General features: G+C 53.9%; 1 protein-coding gene across 5 annotated transcripts; it reads left to right on the top strand.

The window, feature by feature from the left end:
• The first annotated feature begins 427 nt into the window (after nt 1-427).
• On the top strand, nt 428-7,559 carry BMP4 (bone morphogenetic protein 4). 5 transcript variants are annotated; one of them, XM_043472125.1, is made up of 4 exons: nt 428-559; nt 3,897-4,021; nt 5,083-5,462; nt 6,419-7,559. In XM_043472125.1, the coding sequence occupies exons 3-4, from the start codon at nt 5,090-5,092 to the stop codon at nt 7,273-7,275; spliced, it is 1,230 nt and encodes a 409-aa protein (XP_043328060.1). In that variant the 5' UTR covers nt 428-559; nt 3,897-4,021; nt 5,083-5,089; the 3' UTR covers nt 7,276-7,559. The 5 variants fall into 5 exon arrangements, with proteins under 5 accessions (XP_043328060.1, XP_043328057.1, XP_043328061.1 ...); XM_043472122.1 differs by having other exon boundaries at nt 453-769; XM_043472126.1 differs by having other exon boundaries at nt 470-559; nt 5,136-5,462.
• The last annotated feature ends 4,255 nt before the right edge of the window (nt 7,560-11,814 follow it).

Here is an 11,814-nt window from a genome sequence, read left to right as displayed (position 1 = left end):
TATGGAAGGCCTCCCTTTAAACCAATCCAACAGCTCCTTTCTCCATAACCTGATTTTAGAGGTGTTTCATTATCTCTAATTATTCGGGGTAAATGGTGATTACTCAGTGTTTTAATCATCAGTTTGGGCAGCAGTTACTCCTAAAGTCAGGGAAGCCCACAGACTCCCATGGGTATTTTTGAAAGGTACTGCGACTAGTCGGTGCATGCTTTCTAGTACCTCTGCACGTGGTCCCCAGGTGAGCCCCGGTCGCTTCCCAGAGCTGGACACAGCGGCGTCCCAGCTCGGGCGGCGGCAGCGGCGGACTCGGGCGCTGCCTGGGTTTCCGGGACCAGGGCCTGCGAGGCGAGGCCCGGCGGCTGGATGGGAGGATGTGGGCGGGGCTCCCATCCCAGAAAGGGAGGCGAGCGAGGGAGGAGGGAAGAAGGGAGGGGCTGCCGGGGAAGAGGAGGAGGAAGGAAAGAAAGAAAGAGAGAGGGGGAAAGAGGAGGAAGAAGATGCAAGAGGGCAGAGGAGGAAGGAGGGAGGGAACGGGAGCGGAGCTCGGCCCGGAAGCTAGGTGAGTTTGGCATCTGAGCGGAGGGACCCGAGCCTGCGACGTCGCTGCTGATCAGTGCTGAGTATCTCGCCTCTCTCCCTGATGGGATTCCCGTCCGCGCCGTCTCGAGCCTGCTGCGCCCCAATCCTCGGCCCTCGCCCAGGTTCACTGCAGCTGTTCAGAGGTCCCCAGGAGCTGCTGCTGGCGAGCCCGCTACTGCAGGGACCTATGGTGAGCAAGGCTAAACCTGGCGAAGGGCGGAGGGGGTTGCTGTGAGGCGCATCCTTGAGGGGAGAAGTAGGGGATTCTGGTTGTGGTCGAGGCAAAATGTGTCGTCCCCCACCCCCCACCACCCAATGGTGGTACTAGAGGTTACAAGAGGTAGGGATGCTGGTGCTGAAAGACACTTCCATATACACTGTTGCCTCTGCCCAGACCACTTTCTCCGTTCGGTAGCCCCGGGCGATTTCAGCGTTTAGTAGGTTCAGGGCAGGAGAAAGGGGGAGAGGAGAAGCCTTTCGTTGGAGGTCGTTGGGAAAGACTGTAGGGTCGTAAGCGGAACATGACGCTCGTGGACTAGCATTTGTGACTGCCCGGCGGGAAGAGTCGGAGAGAAAAGCGAGAGGTGATTCTGAGGTCCGGAGAAAGTGAGGGGATTGAGGGGCGTCGAGATGGAGAGAGAACACCTAACCTGGGTGGGTTCGGTGGTGGGAAGCGCAGTTCTGCGGTTTCTGGAGCGTGCCCGCCGCCGGAGGGCTGCGTCTAGGGGAGTGTCACCCAACCCAGCCCCCAGTCGGCTAAAGCCCCTGAGCGCAGGCGAAGCGCAGTTGCCCAATACGCCTGCTCCACGAGCTATTCTCGTGGACTTGGAGCATCCAGGGAGCTCTTCCATCCTTTCATGGTGTAGGGTCTGTCGGGACGGTGGCCGGGATGCTAGCCGCTCTGGGGACGCAGGTCCCAGGGTTGTCGTGTCCTTTGGAGAGTCGCTGGCGAGATGCACATCGGACGCACTGTTCTTACTGGCCCTTCCGGCCCAGAGCCGACGGGTGAGGGTCCTGGGATTCTCAGGTCCCTGCAGACCCCTGCCCGCGGGAGCTGGGCCAGCGGCCTTAGACGCTGCCTAGGCACCAATTGGTGGATGGTTAGGGTTGCGTTTTATGAGCTTAAGTCTTTGTGAGACATTAAAACCCCGAAAGACATTGAGTTGGTAAACTGAGGCCAGCTCTGAACAAACTTTGGAGTTGGGAGAAAACTCGAGCAAGAAAGCAAAAGACAGTTGCGATAAGATCCATCCCTGACCCCCAAGAAAAAGTTCTGGAGACGAAAGTGATTTTCGACTTTTATCTCTTAATTAAGAAAATTGGGGGAGAAAAATGTGATTAGAGAAGAATCCTTCTGAATCTGAAATTGAAACACAGCTCCCTCTTCCCCAGGTTTCTCGGTTTTAGCGCTGCGCGCTCTCGCGCCGCGCCCTGGAAGATTCTTAGGGTCGGAGGATGGTCTGGGGACTGCGGGGCTCCCGCCCTTTCCACTGTCCCTTCGCCCGCGGGGACCGGCCCTTCTTCGTCTGCTTATCCCATTTCTGGAGCTCCTCCCACGGGGCATTTTGAGGGTTCTAAGCGTCTCAAAACTCTTTGCTCTTCCAAACCCTTTCGCAGTCAGCCCCAGCCGTGGCTCGGGAGCGGGAAAACCTAAAGCCGGTCAAAAAGCAGCGCGACTCTCGCCGGGTGTGGACCGTCGCGCAGGGGCGCCCGCGGCCTCCGCAACTCGGCCAGTGCGGTGTCTGGCGGCGCTGGGCAGCCGCGGCCGGAGAGAGGGCTAAGTGCTTGATCCTTTCCTCCTCTTCTCCAAGTGCCCCCAAGTTTGCGGGGGAGAGTGAGGTGGGCAACTTGAGCCCTTGAGCTCTGAAGCGACCCGAAGCAGCAACTGGGTACAGCCCCAGGAAAGGGCAGCCGGTGCCCTGCGCTTTGCAGCGGGAATCGTGGGACTCGGGACCCCGGGGCGGGCCGGGTTGCCGCAGAATTGCGTGGGTCAGGATTTTGAAAAGGCCCCGGGCTGCCGCAGTTGTAGGTCAGGTTTTTTCTTCTTCTTCTTCTTCTTCTTTTAAGGCCCCCGGGCTGAGCGACCCACGCATGCAGCATCTTTGGTTAGAATCAGAACCCTAGTAATTCCTTGAGCTGTGGGTTGGTAAAATTCTTGAAGAAATATTTGCTGCGACTCTGCAGCCGGTGCAAAGGAGGAAGGGGGTGGGGGAGGAAGTGGCGGGGGAGGAGTAGTGGTTTAAAAAAGACAAGCTGGGGAGAGAGCGAGAAAGAGACTCAGACGCAGAGGTCGAGCGCGGGCCGAAAGCTGTTCACGGTTTTCACGACTCCTGGGAATGCGGTGCGATTTCCTTTCTGCGGCGGGTCGGGAGTTGTAAAACCTCCGCGACCTTGAGACCTGAAACATGTGATGCGCCTTTTCTCAGGAGACGCCTCTTTTCCAGTCTGTCGCGAGCCTTGCGTCCCTGCGCCCGCCGCCTTGCCTGGAATGGCCCGCCGACCACTTTCTTTGGGGATTTGCTTTGCTTGGCGGGGGATCGCCGTAGTGCGGAGTTTTTCTCCGTAAAGGAACCGGAGGAAGGAGCCTGGCGGCGGCTTCCTCATCACCTTCCCACACCGATAAGCGCCTAAATATCTCCCCCTCCCGCCCCGCGCGACAGGGTCCGCAGCTTTGGGCTGGGAGCTAAAGCGGCTGTCCAATTCTTCTGGACATTCTCAGGCGTTCGCCAGGGGGTGACTAGCTGTCACTGGGAGCAGTATTTAGCCTCTCCGAGACCCTGGGGAGGAAGTGGGGTGCGCGCGGCGTGTGTGTTTGTGTGTCCCTCAGCGCTTTCCTTTTTAAATGACCCTCGGTGGTGAGGCTTTCGGCGGCTGAGACTCCGCGGCCCCCTATCCCGGCCCCATTGGAGCCGGGCTCGCGCTGAAAGGCGCAGCCCCTACGGTACTCCCCAGACCCTTGGCTTCAGGCCACTGGCGCGAGGGCCCAGTTCGACGCCCGGAAGGCTACAGGTAGGGGCGAGGACCACGTCCTCCACGCGCTGCACCCGGAGACCCGCCGAGGGCTCCGCAGAGCGCCACGGCGAGCTCCTCCCGGCCCGCTGGAGGCTTGGGGCTGGGGGCGGGGAGGCGGGCCTCTCCGGGAGGGGGGTGGGGCCGCGGGCGGGGGCGGGCGCGCGGGCCCTTTCACCGCCCGCCTCGGGGAGGGCGGGCTCCTCCGTGCGTGGGGAGGGGCCTCTGCTCTCACGTGACTCATAGGGGCTGGAAGAAAAACAGAGTCAGTCTGCGCCAGTCTCATTATATTCAAATATTCATTTTAGGAGCCATTCCGTAGTGCCATCCAGAGCAACGCACTGCCGCAGCTCCTCTGAGCCTTTCCAGCAAGTTTGTTCAAGATTGGCTGTCAAGAATCATGGACTGTTATTATATGCCTTGTTTTCTGTCAGTGAGTAGACACCTCTTCCTTCCCTCCTCCCGGGAATTCACTCTGCCCTCCCCACCCGCGCTCGCCTTGTGTCCCTTCCGTCGGACCTTCCTTCCAGAGTCCACACTCTTCTTTCTGGCAGCGCTGTCGCTTTCTTCTAGGCCGGGCAGCCGCTGCGCTCGGAGCCTACCGGTTCTGGTTCAAGTGCCGCTTGCTCCCACTGGCTCTCTCTCTGATCCCTGCGTTGCAAGAAAGGGGAGCGAGAAGGGGCTGAGCAGATGGAAGGTCCTCAGTCCGGGGAGCTGACCGCCCCCCTCCCCACATGACTGGAGAGCACCCAGTGCCCCTGTGGCGCGCTCCTAGCTGCTTGTCAAAACTCACAGAGGTCGCCCTTGGAATCATACCCTCCCACACCCCCTTCCCTGGGAGTGAGCGAGAGGGCGCGATCAGATGCTTTTTGCTGGGCATTTCAAACTCCTCAGCCACAGTAAAATAAACCCTCTGGCCACTCGGTACGCTCCCAGATCCTGCCGCCCCGTCTCTTCACCCTGCTCCTGCTTCTCTGCTTTCCCTCCCTCCTCCGAACCAGCTGGAAGTTGTGGAAGTCGGGCTAGGAAGGGCGGAGGAAGAAGGGGGGTGGAGGAGAAGGGAGAGAGAGGCTGAAGGTCTGAAGTGGAGAGGAGAGCGCTGGCATTTGAACTCTCCCTCCCCCACCCTTCTTTACCTTCTCACTGTTAACTGTTTATCCCTAAAGAAGCCAGGCTGAGATCATGGCTCAGATAGCAGTTGGGACAAAAAAAGATTAACAGGATGGAGGCTATCTGATTTGGGGTTATTTGACTGTAAACAAGTTAGACCAAGTAATTACAGGGCAATTCCTACTTTCAGGCCGTGCACGGCTGCAGCTGGTGGTGGTGGTGGGGGGTGTGTGTCGGGGGAGGACACAAACTTGATCTTTCTGACCTGTGTTACTTCTGGCCCCTCTAGCTGTAGCTCTCCACGCCTATGCAGAGACATCTCTATTTCTCTCTAGTTATTGGTGTTTATTTATTCTTTACCCTTCCACCTCCTCCCCTCCCCAGAGACACCATGATTCCTGGTAACCGAATGCTGATGGTCGTTTTATTATGCCAAGTCCTGCTAGGAGGCGCGAGCCATGCTAGTTTGATACCTGAGACGGGGAAGAAAAAAGTCGCCGAGATTCAGGGCCACGCGGGAGGACGCCGCTCAGGGCAGAGCCATGAGCTCCTTCGGGACTTCGAGGCCACACTTCTGCAGATGTTCGGGCTGCGCCGCCGCCCGCAGCCTAGCAAGAGCGCAGTCATCCCGGATTACATGCGGGATCTTTACCGGCTTCAGTCTGGGGAGGAGGAAGAGGAAGAGCAGATCCAGGGCATCGGTCTGGAGTATCCTGAGCGCCCCGCCAGTCGGGCCAACACCGTGAGGAGCTTCCACCACGAAGGTCAGTCCCTACCTGGAATCTGGACTGGGGTGGGGCAGTGGAAGCTCCGGGAAGACGAGGAGTTCAGGTTACATCAGAGCCCCAAATCCAGGAGACTGAGAAAAGAGAGCTGCTTACCTTCAAGAGTCTCCAGAGCTGTGGCTGAATTTATTTTTTGGAGACAGAGGGAAGGGAGGGGTCGGCAAGAAGGGGAATGACACCACTCAGACGTGGGTTAGCCCCTGCGGTGTGTTTTTGGTATATCAAAGCCTTTTATGCCAGGTTTTCTGCCTTTTTTTTTTCCAAAGCACCTACTGAATTTAATATTACAGCTGTGTGTTTGTCAGGTTTATTCAATAGGGGCCTTGTAATCCGATCTGAATGTTTCCTAGCGGATGTTTCTTTTCCAAAGTAAATCTGAGTTATTAATCCACCAGCATCATTACTGTGTTGGAATTTATTTTCCTCTCTGTAACATGATCAACAAGGCATGCTCTGTGTTTCCAAGATCGCTGGGGAAATGTTTGGTAACATACTCGAAAGTGGAAGAAGAGGGAGAGGGTGGCCGTGTGCGTGTTCCCTCCTGCCTCTGCTCTGCTGGCCCCCTTTTTCTTTACAACCACTTGTAAAGAAAACTGTGTACACAAAGCCAGGAGGGCTTTCAAAGGGGAGTCTGATGGTGGTGGAGTGAGGAGCTGACACATGGAAATTATTAGACATGTAAAGGAGGTTGGGAGATCCTGTCTGTGGTGCTTGCTGAATGCTAGCTAGGCTTGGCTGGTTTGCTCACTGCCTCATTTATCTGCTCTGTCAAATTAAAGGTGCGCTTATTTCTCCCAAATAGGCTTCCACTATATAAACAGAATTCACTACGCATCACCCAACTCTTAGCTGTTTCTTGACTTTTCAGTCTCGGAAGAAGCTCATGTGCCTTTTTTCCCTGTTCTCTTATTTTTTCCCTCCCCAACTGTGCCTAGAACATCTGGAGAACATCCCAGGGACCAGCGAAAACTCTGCTTTTCGTTTCCTCTTTAACCTCAGCAGCATCCCAGAGAACGAGGTGATCTCATCTGCCGAGCTTCGACTCTTCCGGGAGCAGGTGGACCAGGGCCCTGACTGGGAGCAGGGCTTTCATCGTATAAACATTTATGAGGTTATGAAGCCCCCGGCAGAAGCGGTGCCTGGGCACCTCATCACACGACTACTGGACACAAGACTGGTCCACCACAATGTGACGCGGTGGGAAACTTTTGATGTGAGCCCTGCAGTCCTTCGCTGGACCCGGGAGAAGCAGCCCAACTACGGGCTGGCCATTGAGGTGACCCACCTCCATCAGACACGGACCCACCAGGGCCAGCATGTCAGGATTAGCCGATCGTTACCTCAAGGGAGTGGGGATTGGGCCCAGCTCCGGCCCCTCCTGGTCACCTTTGGCCATGATGGCCGGGGACATGCCTTGACCCGACGCCGGAGGGCCAAGCGTAGCCCCAAGCATCACCCACAGAGGGCCCGGAAGAAGAATAAGAACTGCCGGCGCCACTCGCTCTATGTGGACTTCAGTGATGTGGGCTGGAACGACTGGATTGTGGCCCCACCAGGCTACCAGGCCTTCTACTGCCACGGGGACTGCCCCTTTCCGCTGGCCGACCACCTCAACTCCACCAACCATGCCATTGTGCAGACCCTCGTCAACTCTGTCAACTCCAGCATCCCCAAAGCCTGTTGTGTTCCCACCGAACTGAGCGCCATCTCCATGCTGTACTTGGATGAGTATGACAAGGTGGTTCTGAAAAATTATCAGGAGATGGTAGTGGAGGGATGTGGGTGCCGCTGAGATCAGGCCTTCCTTGGGGACACACACACACACACACACACACACACACACACACACAACACACCCATCCACTACTCACCCACACACTACACAGACTGCTTCCTTATAGCTGGACTTTTATCTTAAAAAAAAAAAAAAAGGAAAAAAACTAAACATTCACCTTGACCTTATTTATGACTTTAAGTGCAAATGTTTTGACCATATTGATCATATATTTTGACAAAATATATTTATAACTACATATTAAAAGAAAAAATAAAATGAGTCATTATTTTAAAGGTAAACTAAGTTCTTTTTATCTTCAATTCTTTCTCTTTTCCTATACTCCGTCTCTTTTGGAGGAGATTTTTTTTTTCTGTTAAGGTGGGGTTGGGGTACAGCAGAAGTCAGAGGGTGGTACCTGGGGGTGGTTACCTTGGAAGACAGGAAATAGATGGTGGAGGATGGGAATTGCCAGGGTAAATTGTTCTCCACTTCTGTTTAATGTTAACAAGGACAAACAGGCAGCGCCCTCTCCCATCTGGATGGCACATGCCTTGGAGAAACAGTGGGATGAAAGGAGTATGCCAGATTAAAGACTCAGTTTTGGGCTCCTTGTATATCCTCTGCTTTTGTTCACCTGTTAGAGGTGTGTCCCAGCAAAGTGTGATGGATAAGAGTCTCAGCTCTAGGGAAATGGTTCCCACTTCTGCTTTTATGATACCTCAGGGTGTCTCCAATTGCTACAGGCACCAGTGTTGTATTTTCACACCAAAATGAATTTGCACACTCACATTTTCATGTGTTGGTGTGTGTGTGTTAAACAGGAATTTTTTGGTTGGTTTTGTCTGTGTGTTTTGAGAAGTGGATTTTATCCAAAAAGGCAAATAATCTGCCTTACTTTCAAAAGGTTTGGTGATCTATTTTAATATACCACATGGTGGAAAATTCTCCAGTGTCTCTGGACTTTTCCCCCCTTGTCTCCTATTCCCCAGATGAAGGCTTCCATTGAGTTCAAAATTCCAAGAGATTGAGCCAGGTGAGGACTGGCAATGGGGTCAGATACTGAAAGGTCAGAATTTCCAAGTGGGCATTATGAAAGTGTCCCACTGAATACAGTCAAATACCAACTCCCTTGATCTCTGCTCTCCTCCCCACTTCCCTGAAGCTGGGCAGTAAGTGATAGACCTGGTGGATGTGATGTTCTGAGCCAGGGTTTATTCAAGCAGAAAGCTCAGTTTGGGGCCAGACTAAAGAAGGAAAATGCTGATGTGCTTGAGCAGTCTGTCCCTGAGTTCAAGGCTGCCAGTGAGGCAGAGAAGTGGCTTTCTGGAAGGACAGGGATATAGGGGCTCTGAGAACCAGAGGACATTTGCCTTTTCTTACTCGCCACCAGCAACTACATTATGCCTTGGGATTTTAGTTTGTTTGAGCTCATTTTGTGTGTGTGTGCATGGGCTTGGATGGTTTTGGGGCAAAAGCAGTGTGCCTCTGTGTAGTGTGTGGGGTGGGCTGTTAGGAGTGCACTCTTTGTCCTAGGATGTAGGTGTGAGTGGCAGTGGTGGTGCTGTGTGCACCCCCCCCCCCCATTCCTGTACACACACTCTTCCATGTGCTCTTGGGGGTGGGGTGGGTGAAGCAGGACTCATTTTTGTTTTTAATTACTGAAGTCCTACAATCCTCCGAAAGGAGCAGCTTAGTGGAAACCAATAAAAATAGAAGTGGAGCCGTTGCCAAAGCCCCAGCTCCCTGGAGAGCGCAGGTGGAGAGAGGAGATCAGAGCCCCAGGCAAAGGCAGCAAGACTCCACAGTTCCTCCAAAACTCCCTGCAAAGAGGGTTACTTCCCCCCTCCCCCAGCCCCCCAGGTCGCTGCCCCTTTGATTAATGGTAAGGAGGTCGAATAAATCATTTAGGGGAAGCCCATTACGGGTTCCCCTCAGGCAGCCTCGTCTTGTTTTGCCCGTTTTCCTGCACCTTTCTGAAACGTCTGTCATTGAAGAGGAACCCGCAGATCTCTAGCACTTGGGCAAATTATCCGAGGGCAAATCCTGAGCCCAGTGGCTGCCAGGCTCCGGTCACTTTCTAGCAACCACCCTCCCGCAGACATCCACCCTCCTCTACTGGCTTATTTTCAGGAATGGATAATGTTGTTTATTTGTTCAGCCAAATATTTGGTCTGGGGAATTTACCGTGAAATTCTGTGAATTGCATATACCTAGTTAACAAAATAGTCCTAATGTCACAAAATGTTAGCATGGAAAACAATGAGCTATGGCCAGCTTTAACTCTTTGAATTCTGTTGGAAGGCATAGTCCGGGAAGATAAGGAATTGAATGTGTGTGATGATTTAATTTAGGTTTCAGGTTTTTTGTTTGTTTGTTTGTTTTACACTTTTGACTAATAATGCTCGACCGAGTAACTTACTTACGGAAGCTGTAGGGTGATTCTTGTCATTGCTTTTGGATCAAACCCCATCCACCCACCCCATCGAGTGTCCCCCCGCCCCCCCCCCCCCCAGAGTAATGTTCCCATTACTTAAAGAAAGATGGGGCAGGAGCATCACTCGAGTTCAACAAAGTTTTAACCACATCAGAGGAGCTGCTCGGTAGATCCCTGTCCAACTCTTAAACTGGAACCGGCTTCCTAGGAGCTTAAGGAAAAAAAAAAGCTGGGGGAGGGGGTGGCCCACATTCCCCGACTTTCGTTGCATAATTCGCCCTGAACCTGCCAGGTGACCTGCTGACTTTGTTTTCTGTCTTGACTGTGCTTCATTCCACACCCCCTTGCCGCCGGGCAGCGCCACACTGAGAGGGCTCGGGGCAGCCGAGGAGCTGGCAGCCCCCAAGGATCACCCGGCCTTGGCGGGTTGTCAAGGTTGGTGGCCGGCTCCGCCTCCTTCACCCCCCCAACAACGCCCCCTTCCGGAGCTTCAGCCCCACTGCAGTGGGGGCGCCAGGGGGTGTCCTCCCCGCTGGGGATTAAATGGTACCCCTGGGGGCTTTGTGTCGCAGCCTCGAGGGCTCCCCGGGTGCAGCCAGATCGCAGGGGGACCACGTGCGCAGGTGAAGCCGGATCTGATTATCTCACGGGAGTTGTAAACGCAGGTCCGCAGGTTTCTCGCCAAATAGGGTCAAACAGCCATGCAGCGTGTGGAGGGGAGTCTGGGCAGAAAGCTCGCCTGGGTAGACCCCTGTAAGAGGGGTCGAGATCTTGGGTTTTCAGTGCGGGTGGAGAGCAGGAGTTAGGGAGCTCACCGTGGGCTCACATCTTGGAGAGACTAAACGGGGCACGGGCGGGTGGGGAGCAGAACCGAGGTCAGGTTTTCAGACAGGGCTGGCTCGCTGCCCTCTCAGCTGCCTCAGGACACAGAGCCCAGGGTGGGGGTGCGGGCGGAGGAGGGGGTTCGGCTGAACCGCTACCACGCCTTTCCCATCTGTTGGGGAAGGGAGGGGACTAAAGGAGGCTCGGGTGTGCACCAGTGGAGTTGGCTGATTTCTTTCAGAAACGAGATGCCTAGCCGGTAATAGGTGACAGCACCTCAGCTGACCTCCTCTGGACCAGGGAGTCATAATGCTGCCTGTCACTCGCCGCTCAAAGGCCAGAGCTCAGGATGGGGTTAATATTACATAAGGGGAACCTAGGAGAATACAGCTTCTGACCCAAGTCTCCAAACTGTCCTTAATGATGCTTTGGTTTCAGCAAAGAGCAAATTGTGTAAGATATACACACTCTTTTTAAAGTGAAATGCATGCTAAGTCACTTCAGTCGTGTCCAGCTCTCTGCGACTCCATGGACGGTAGCCCACCAGGCTCCTCTGTCCATGGGATTCTCCAGGCAAGAACACTGCAATGGGCTGCCATGCCCTCCTCCAGGGTATCTTCTGACCCATGGATCGAACCTGCCACTCTTTTGTCTTCTGCATTGGCATGTGGGTTCTTTACCACTAGCGCCACCTGGGAAGCCCTTTAAAGTGAAAAGAATTGTGCAAAAACAATGTTGGTGACCTTACATTACCTGAGAATCAGAAGACTGTTAGTATTCCCTAGAGCAGTTTAGGGCTTCCCTGGTGGCTCATAAGGTAAAGAATCTGCCTGCAATGCAGGAGACCTGGGTTTCATCCCTGAATGGAGAAGATCCTCTGGAGAAGGGAATGGCTTCCCACTCCAGAATTCTTGCCTGGAGAATTCCTTGGCTAGAGGCGCCTGGAGGGCTACATTCCATCAGGTCCCAAAGAGTCAGACACAACTGAGTGACTAATATTGAAGAGCTTAAGATAATTGGTGGACTGTCAAGTAAGAAATGATACAGAATTCCTCAGGTGAACCATTTGAGATAGACTAGTACAATTTTGAAAACTTAACTGGAAGTGGGTTAAGTGTCAGCAATGGGGCCTGGGTGGTATTGCCAGGGTCCCATTTTTCTATGCTTTTAGCACTTAGTGGCAGAATAAATGAAGGGGTCAGAACTGCAGTGGTCACTCATGAAGAAAAGTGGCTTGTTTCAGGAAAAATTTTTGATTGCTCTAATTTTTTTTAAAATCACAGGAAATTTTGAAAGAT

The sequence above is a fragment of the Cervus canadensis genome, chromosome 6 (genome assembly GCF_019320065.1).
Source record: "Cervus canadensis isolate Bull #8, Minnesota chromosome 6, ASM1932006v1, whole genome shotgun sequence".
NCBI classification, from domain to species: Eukaryota; Metazoa; Chordata; class Mammalia; order Artiodactyla; family Cervidae; genus Cervus; species Cervus canadensis.
Note: the sequence above shows the minus strand (reverse complement) of the source record. Positions and strands in the feature narration are given on the sequence as shown.